Genomic DNA, 9,026 nt, shown 5'->3' with positions numbered 1-9,026 from the left:
TGGATATGCAGAGGAATGAGGATTTATCAACCTCTAGATAATTATACTTTAATGACAGACCAAACGTTCATGCTGGGATCAGTATGTTGTATCAGTATGAGACACAGTAAAGGGTTAAATAGGTTGGCATACTTGATTTTTGAGCTGGGCGATCTCCCTCTTGCTGGGGGCGTTACTCTTCAAGTGGTCCAGCATAATCTGTGCATCAGCCAGAAGGACTTTGGTTCTCTTCAGGTCTTTCTTTAGCCTCTTCTCCGTCCCCACATCCCTCTGGCTCACCTGAAGGACAAACACACACCTTTCTAGCCGGTAAATGTTACACACACACTCTATTTTTCTATCCTCCTTCAAAAAGCCACAGCACCTCTCCAGACTCAGAAGCAGTTTCTTCACGATCAAAAGAAGTGGCGCACACTAAAGTGCATGTACTTAACTGCCCTGACAGAGACCAGAGGCAGAGTGATGGAAGTACCTGATCCTGGGCAGTCAGCAGTTTAGACTCCAGCTCTCTTCTCTCACGCAAGACTTTCTGCTTGTCTTCATACTCCTCCTCCAGCTGCACCTCCATCTGTTTCATCTGCAGGACACATGAACAGGATGTCAGGATGCACAAACAGATGACAAAGTCAGACATAACACGCCATCGACCATCCTGTTAGACATGGCTGCTCTCGCAATTCAAAGACAAATGGATCCCCCATGAGCAGATCTGCTAGCCTCTACATCCGTCAACAAAGCTTTCAACATGAAATACTTTCATTTTTATTTTTAATATAGATAGAAATGCCAACACAATTGGTATTTTAGGTTGCACTTACATTGTTATTAATATGCATATAGTGTGTTAGGTGGATGTCTGAGATTGCTTGTTGTTCCCAATACATGATAATATGTGATAGACATGACATTGAAATAACCAGTTCAAGAACTTAATAAGTTGCATGTATCCCACTGTTGCCTTGACCAGGCTGCATATTATTGTATATTGTATATATTGTAATTTCAAGATAGAGAGGCTTAGTATAGGGAACATGTACACAGATAGAAGAGAGAGAATGAGCAGCACCTACCTTCTTACTGCAGGAATGCCTGATCTCCTCTACCTCTTCATCCTTACTCTCAATATCTTTAGAGTGGGTCTGTCGCTGCCTCTCCATCTCCATCTCAAGCCGCAGCTTAGCCTGAGTACATGATGAGGACACACACACACAGGTATAACTCATAAAATAAATGCACAAACACAGAATTCATAATGACACAAAATGAAAAAAAAACAATAATTACTGGGTTTCTCCCTAAATGACAAATCCAAAATGCAAAAACTCCTATAAAATGATTTCTTATAATGAATGTATACAACATGATGACACATGAATGATATTAGGGTAGGAGGCAGTTTTTTGTTGAGTTATAGGACTTTTTAGAGTTTGAAATACTGAATAGCGTGATATAAGCAGCTTTTAGATGTAAAAACTATATTGCTCCATACTGGTATGAAATTTGAACAAATTTGAAAAATGAACATTGCATTTGCACCATCCTGTACCTGCTCCAGCATCTGGATGGTCCCAGCCTGTTCGTCTAGCTCCTCCTCCTGGTCTTTCACCTTGGCCTCGAGCTCTCGAAGCTGCTTCTTGACTTTGGCCAGCGAGGCTTCGTCCTTCGACTCCTGGGACGACAGATCCTGCAGCTCGGCCTCCAGCTGCTGCACCTTCATATTTGCGGAGCACAATTCAACGTCCTTGTCCTGCAGGCGGAAGAGACAAAATAAAGCGTGCATCTGGACCAGCCCAGTTATGTCAAATAGAGAGCAGAGAGAGCAGACATGCAGTCCCTGAGAGAGGACATTAGAGTACATTTGAAGTGTGTACAGTAGTGTAAAGTAGCTTACCTGCAGCTGCTGGCGGAGGTTAAACATCTCACCAGTCATTATGTCTTTCTCTCGGGCTAGCTTCTCCCTCTGGTTCCTTTCTCTTTGTACCTCGGCCTGAGTCTGGTTCTGCTCCAGGTCAAATCTGGAACACACACACAAACACACAAACACACAAACGCACACACACACACACATTCAAACACAGCTCGGCAAAATGTTGATTGTACATAACAGTAGGATTCCATTGGGCTGAACAGTTGAGCATCATAGTAAACTGTGTATCTGTAATTACACAAACTGCCAATATGTGCCAATTTGCAGAAGGCTACTTGAGATAGTAGATTCAACTGGTACATCGTGTAATTTGTCATCATAAATTGTCATTTCTTTGTGAAGTGATGTGTGTGTTTGAACATTTTGGAATATTGAGCCAGCAAACTCAATATCTAATCTTAACTCATGTTACTGAGCAGACTTTGAGCCTATGAGACTATCCTGGACACAGAGCCCCAACTTCACTTTAGACTGTTATCCCCTTCCATTAACCAAACAATTTACTATTGGGTTGTAATAATGTGCAAAATGTTTTCTTCAATTGTCTGGGGCAGAAACACTTATGGTTAGTGAACTTAACAGCTAAGTGTTTCATGCTGTCAGCTTGTTGTAATTCCCTGTTTTTCTCTCTGAAGCGCAGCTGAAAATAATTTCACCCACAGAGCATCTTCAATTAGCCACAGGGGAGAGATCACATTCTGCCACAGCGATAGCTTCTCAAGTGCTTAAAGCTTGAGTCATTTTCTCAGCTAATGCAATTCCACAGATTACAGAACATCTCAGTCACTACTCAAATTAAAAAAAAAAAAAACATTAGTGTTCTGCCGTGTGGGTCAAAATGCCTGTGCCAGGCCTTTCAAGGAGAAAAGAGCAATATGTTCTCTGTAATTTGTGTTTAAGTAAGAAAGAAAGTAAGAAAGAAAGAGAAAGAAAGAGAAAGAAAGAAAGAAAGAAAGAAAGAAAGAAAGAAAGAAAGAAAGAAAGAAAGAAAGAATAGTCAGACTAAGAAACTGACTTCCTCTGTTTCTTCTCCAGATCATGGTTGCGGCTCTGCAGGCCCTCCAGGTGAAGCTTGGTGTCCTGCAGCTCCGCCGTCATTTTCTGGCACTTCTTCTTCAGCTGCTGCACAGAGCGCTGCACATCCTCATTATCTGTCTGCAAATCAGCCATCTGCAGGGCACATTCACATACACACACAAACACACACACACACACACACACACACATAAACACAAACACAACAACATTATTTATTATTCTTCTATGACAGTTCAATGCATATCATTACTATCACATTGATGGAAGTGTGTGGTAACCAAACATTAAAATAAACTTCATTTGGTCTCTTGCCCTTCTCTCAAGATGTCTTTTGCTCTGCTGCTCTGTCTCCAGCTTTTCATCAAACTCCTGCTGGAGTTTCTTTTTGGTGAAGTCCATTTCACGAATGGCTCGGTTGTATTTTATTCGCCATTCGCCTCCTGGAGGAAAGACATACAATTTAGAAAATGTCTGTGTGACAGTCTGGGTGTCTCCTGCCTACGTGGAAAGTATGTCCAAGCCTTTAATGCTGGTCTAGCACGGTTTACAGACAAAAATGGCTCAAAAGCTCAGAAATGATGAATGCTGTGGATTATAGAGTTCACTGTGCTGGCTATGATGGTTATCACATTTAAGAACTGAAATAATATAATCTTTAAGGCAATAAAACATATTTCATCAAATCCCAACCTTATGAGTTCAAAAGAATTCGAGAGAAAACTACAAAGCAGACTTTGCGTTGCAGCTCTAATCTTAGATAAAACTGAGGTAAGAATTCAGAGCACACACACAATAGTGGTTAGAGAAGGACATGTCTAAGTGGCACTTTCCACAGTTCTTAGCCGACCCTAATTCTGGAGCTGTCAGAGGCTATCAGAACTATAACAGTGGCCAGGGAGATATTCAGGTTCAGGTTCATTTCCAAGCCTTATCGTTTTAGAGGCTGTCCATTTCTCCTTCACATACCAACACCGGCTCCTCCATCAGTGCTGCTCATTAGCATATATATAGCATAATGACAACTTGCAGGGCCACCGGCTCTGATCCCAACGATTATTTTCTCATTCATCTAAGAATTCTGATATGCTCTGTAATGGCGTGTCTGCTGAGGTGGGTTGAAGGGGGGGTGGGAACACAGGAGTTAAAAAAAAGTCCCGTGGGCAATATGCTCTCTCTCGGCGGGAGCTCGCTTTCCCAGCAGGTGGTGACCAATCGGCAACAGGCATTAGTTGTGTGCCTGGGAGCAAACTTCTTAATCCCCTAGCGGTAAATCCCAAACGTGGAAAATATACTTAAACACATTATGCAAGTTCTGACCAAGTGTCACTGCCATGTCTCCTGCTGGAACAGTGAAACAAAGCTGCTAATTCCCGCAGCTACAATTAGTATAAGGGAGATTTTTCAAACTGTCCAGTAAAAATTGCTTCTGACCTGAACTGCCATGCCCATTAGGCAGGTCTTGGCAAGCTGTTGCAAATGTCACCAGGGCCAATTAATTAGGGAATTGAAAACAAAAAACCCTGATGACCAAGGTTGTGATTCCAAAAAGAGAGAAATGTTTTTCTGCATCATAGAATGGGCAGAATTACACACGGATGGATGACAGTCTACGGTGTCACCTGTTAAATGGAAACTAGCGGTTTCTAGCTCAACTTACCAGCGTCATCGTCATCATCCATCTCCCCGTTGAGCTCTGATGTTTTCATGAGACGAGCTTCCATCACCTCCATCTCTTGTGATTCTAACTGTTTCTTCATGGTGTCAAACTTAGCCTGGAATGGTTCACACACACCGATCAAAATAAGAGCTTGTCAGTCACGTTTACATTTTTTATGATTTTGTGTGTTTATGTCAGTGTGTGTATATGTGCCTGTAGATCCTTCATGTCCTTCTCCAGGCGGAGTCTCTCTGAAGTCTCAGTCTCCAGCAACTGGGATGCTGACTCACTAGTGCTTCTCTCATCAGCCAGCTCTGCCAGCAAATCTGAGATCTGGACACAAACACGCACAAACACACACACACACACACACACACACCCAGGGTGTAATACAAAACTACAAAATACTCGCCACCATTCTTGTATAAGCAGGTGTTCAAATCTTTAAGAGAGAGGAAAGAGTTATACTCCGTCACCAATCTTAAACACTATCCTGCCAGCATGCATTGCGACAGGCGAAGGGACTCACCCTGCTCTCCAACCGATCCGTGTTCAGTCTCAGCTCATTCCGCTCTTTCTCCACCTTCTCCAGCTTCAATTTTTGCTGCTGTATCTCCTCCTGGAGCAAAGAATGTAGCTGTATAGGTTATGTGTAACGTTACAGGTCACAGGTAAAACTGTGAAATATTAAGTATACACTTTAAAAATGAATAACAGGAAGTTCCACTCCGCAGTGGAAGAAGTGGATTAAAGGCTTTCTGACTGAGAGGAATCTATTGGGTGGGGGGGTACCACACAGGAAGGCCTCCTCACATCTTTGCCTCGCATCTGCTCCTCAGTGAGCTGGACCTTAATGAGGGGCTGGACTGTGGTGAAGAGCTTCCACCATGGCCAGTCCTTCACGCCACGGTTCTTCTTGATGTTTTTCTGGACGCAACGGATTGCTAGATCCTGAATCTAAAACACACATACGGAGAAGAAGTCACCAAACAGGAGCCCAGACTGAGTCAGTGGTAGTGTAATAGGTAGTGTGAAATAAATGTAATTACTTGTAAGGTATCTTTAAATTTATATTTAACAATACAAATAAGTGCTACATAGTCAAGACAACAGAAATAACAACAGCTCAACTTCTGCAATTTGTCCATAATGTGGTGTTAAATGTAGTATGAAGTGATAGAGTAATGCACAGATATCCCAGGACAGCAGTGTCTAAAGGCCCATGACAGGACAACAATTATTTCCAACATTATTATTTCACTGAACAAACTGAACTGAACACAAAAGGCATTAAAAAAATGATGGTTACATTTTAAAGTAGGGCTAAGGAAAATATCTGATTATTTTGAGTGATATTGCGATTGCGATATGATTCACGATATTGGAGGGAATGATCATTTTTGTATCATTATTCTCATTTTCATCATCCACTGCATTAAAACAAATAAAATAATATAGTGTTATTTTTGCGAGGATCTGTACCAAACAAAGATTTAGTCTGTAAGATATAATTTGCAAGCTGAGACGTTTCTGCAGCACAATACATAATCTAAAATGGTAAGAAAATATACCAAATATTGCCCCCCCAACCCCCACTGCAATTTGGATATTGCTATAGTCCATATTGCGATTTAAATAAATTTGCAATTATCGTGCAGCACTATTTTCAAGTGCAGTTTGCTACTGATACACTATTTCCACTAAAAAACTCCCAGTGTCTTTGGAGATGTGTCGCAGTCTTTCGCAATGAGTTCATTGCTCAAGTTGACAATAAATTAATTATTTTTAGAGCAGCCTTAGTCAATGAAACAATGCCCCAAGATAAGGTAAATCTCACTCACTAGAATAAATCCTTTACTGAATGAATCTACTTGTTCCATTTCATCCTCGCCACCAATGAACAATGTATGAAAAAACATCTCATTCCTCATTCGCAGGTTCTATTGCCTGTGTATGGGCTCGCAGCTAGCCCAGGACTTGCCAGCTTCCTCTGGAGAATTTCTGCAGAGTGTGTTTTCCAAGACTGGAAGCTAATTTCTGATTAATTAAATCAAACATGTTGGCAGCTAATTCCAAGTATTACACAATTTCCATGCTGCTTATGCATGAGGCTCTCCAGCAGCAGCAGCAGCGGCAGATTATGGGCAAACCCAATTAGACCGACGCAATTCTCAGCATCAGGTACATTTCGCCCTAAAGGCACTCTCTATGATCAATTAGGATTTGTCACACACTAAAAGCCTTAACATGGAGCGAAATGCAGTGAATCACTGACGGAAGATTTAAACAGGTCTCACTTGTCATATTTAGTCTAAAATGAATAGAAAACAAACAAAAGATTATACTGCATGAACACCGTGTATAAACATTTTGGTATTTATATCCCATTACTGTAAGAGGGTGCGACAGCTGTAAGACAGGGAGATGCGAATTAGGTTTGTGAGCCAAGATTAAGACAAAAGTAGGTTTCCATTCTCTTCCTCTATGTTCTACATTTCAATCAGAGTTAAAAAAAAAAAATGTGTTTTAGCGTTTGGGCATGTGTATGTATGCAAGCATGTCTGTACATCTGTCTGATGTCACTTTGATGGCATGTATTAATTATCAAAATGAACGTTGGATGTATTTAGACAACCGAGGAGATGTAATCATGTCGTGCTACTAGGTAGTGCGTTACAAGCTAGCTAGCTAGGTTAGCCTTATTGTTTGTTGGGTTTGCGAGATTTCGCAAATAAAACTCGATATCTCGCAAAACAAAGTCATTATCTTGCAAAAGTGTTTGTCCCTTGTATATTTTTCTTTATATTATTTGTTTTTTCCCCCTCCATGTCACCTCTGGGGATCCGTAGCTTTCAGATAAAGGTACTGTATATCTTAAAGTGAGCACTGTTGCAAAGAAGGGGAAAATTAATAGGTATGGTATCACCAGGCTAAAGTACGCTAATGCTTGCTGCTTTACACTGATTTCAATATAATATATTCATAAAACTGAAGAAAAAAAACATTTGGAGGGTACCTGAAGGACAAAACCCCCAATGCAGTGAATGCCTGCTGAGGCAAAATAACAGACTTTTAAAATGTCAGGTTGTCCCCTCGAGGAGACTGTTGAAAAATGAAAAAAAAAAAAAATTATGGTTCTGTCATTTAATGTCACATGGGCTTGGCACAGCTCCACAAGGTTAACGTGTCAGGGAATATCAATCAAAGGAACTTGTGACTTTCTGTCACATCAACTGTGTATACATCAACCAGCAAGGATCTGAGACTGTACTGTACTGTACTGTACCTGGTACAGTAAGACCGGATACTTCAAACAGTACAAGAGGCAATGGGGCATTATCGATATTCAAAAAGAGATAACACGGGAACAGCTAAGGTGCATGTGGATGTTATTATGCGATGATTGCTCTAAGACTGAACAGAAACACACTCTGTAAATCATGGAGAGAAGGGGATATGAAAAATATTCCACAGCCCTTCTTGTGTTCCATTACTGGTGGCGATTAATTAAATCAGAAATAACATAAACAGAATTCAATGGGACAAAATAGCCTTTCAGATCCTCTTGAAGAGATGGTATGCCACACATGTAACAATTAAAAAGTAATTACTTTAACGCATTCTGATTGTTTGAGAAGTAAAAAAACAAGGGGAAAGCAAAGGGAAGCAAACTTAACTTGGCACTGCTCCTCATTTTTGATTTCTCTTCAGTGCACAGTTAAATAATGTTAATAGCTGAGATTTAAATTTTTAGAGGGCTATGTCTTGTCAAATCATTCCATTATTGGAAAGGTTGGGGATTGATAATGCATGATTGGACTATTACAATACAGTGAATACTTGCACCATGCTGCTCCAGACACTGAATCAGAACGGGCCGTGCGCTGTATATTCAGAAGCATAAGACATGGCTCAGCCTGAAAGGTTTTTTTTATCCAAATGTCTTATCAGTGATCTATCATCCTCTGAAATTATCATCAATTATTTTAACTACACTACTGGGATTGTCTAAATGGCCTGATTTACAATTTCATGAGAATCAAGAAACAAAGCAAAGCAAATTTGGGTTAATTATAAGTGCTCACTAGATAAAGCGTTGTATGTTTAAACCGTACAAATCAAGTTTTACAAGGTGTTACGTTGCCAGACTTTATCTGGCACGTAACTTGGCAAACTGTGTTACCTTTGGACAGAGTTATGCTTCCCCTTGTTTCCAGTCTTTGTGCTACCCTGAGATAGCTGGCTGCTGGAAGAAGCTTCATGTTTACCATACAGACATGACAGTGGCATCAATCTTCATCTGGCTTGGGCAAAATAGTATGTATATTTCTAGAAATGTTGAACTATTCCTTTAATGTATTATTAGTGTGTGTGTGTGTGTGTGTGTGTGTGTGTGTGTGTGTG

The 9,026-nt window shown here is 40.6% G+C and overlaps 1 protein-coding gene across 10 annotated transcripts in view; it reads right to left on the bottom strand.

Moving 5' to 3' along the window:
* The window catches only part of LOC116700308 (unconventional myosin-XVIIIa), a 65,179-nt gene that overhangs the window by 18,454 nt on the left and 37,699 nt on the right, over positions 1–9,026 (bottom strand). For all 10 annotated transcript variants that reach the window (XM_032533390.1, XM_032533391.1, XM_032533395.1 and 7 more), the window contains 11 exons: positions 5,436–5,579; positions 5,152–5,241; positions 4,836–4,955; positions 4,623–4,737; positions 3,278–3,405; positions 2,943–3,097; positions 1,892–2,015; positions 1,547–1,747; positions 1,071–1,181; positions 473–577; positions 133–279 (listed from right to left, as the gene is read on the bottom strand). In XM_032533390.1, the coding sequence (XP_032389281.1) occupies positions 133–279; positions 473–577; positions 1,071–1,181; positions 1,547–1,747; positions 1,892–2,015; positions 2,943–3,097; positions 3,278–3,405; positions 4,623–4,737; positions 4,836–4,955; positions 5,152–5,241; positions 5,436–5,579 (1,440 nt within the window). The remainder of the gene's footprint in view (positions 1–132; positions 280–472; positions 578–1,070; positions 1,182–1,546; positions 1,748–1,891; positions 2,016–2,942; positions 3,098–3,277; positions 3,406–4,622; positions 4,738–4,835; positions 4,956–5,151; positions 5,242–5,435; positions 5,580–9,026) is intronic.

The sequence above is a fragment of the Etheostoma spectabile genome, chromosome 13 (assembly GCF_008692095.1).
Source record: "Etheostoma spectabile isolate EspeVRDwgs_2016 chromosome 13, UIUC_Espe_1.0, whole genome shotgun sequence".
Taxonomy (NCBI): domain Eukaryota; kingdom Metazoa; phylum Chordata; class Actinopteri; order Perciformes; family Percidae; genus Etheostoma; species Etheostoma spectabile.
The sequence above is the reverse complement of the archived record's forward strand: the minus strand, read 5'-3'. Positions and strand labels throughout refer to the sequence as shown.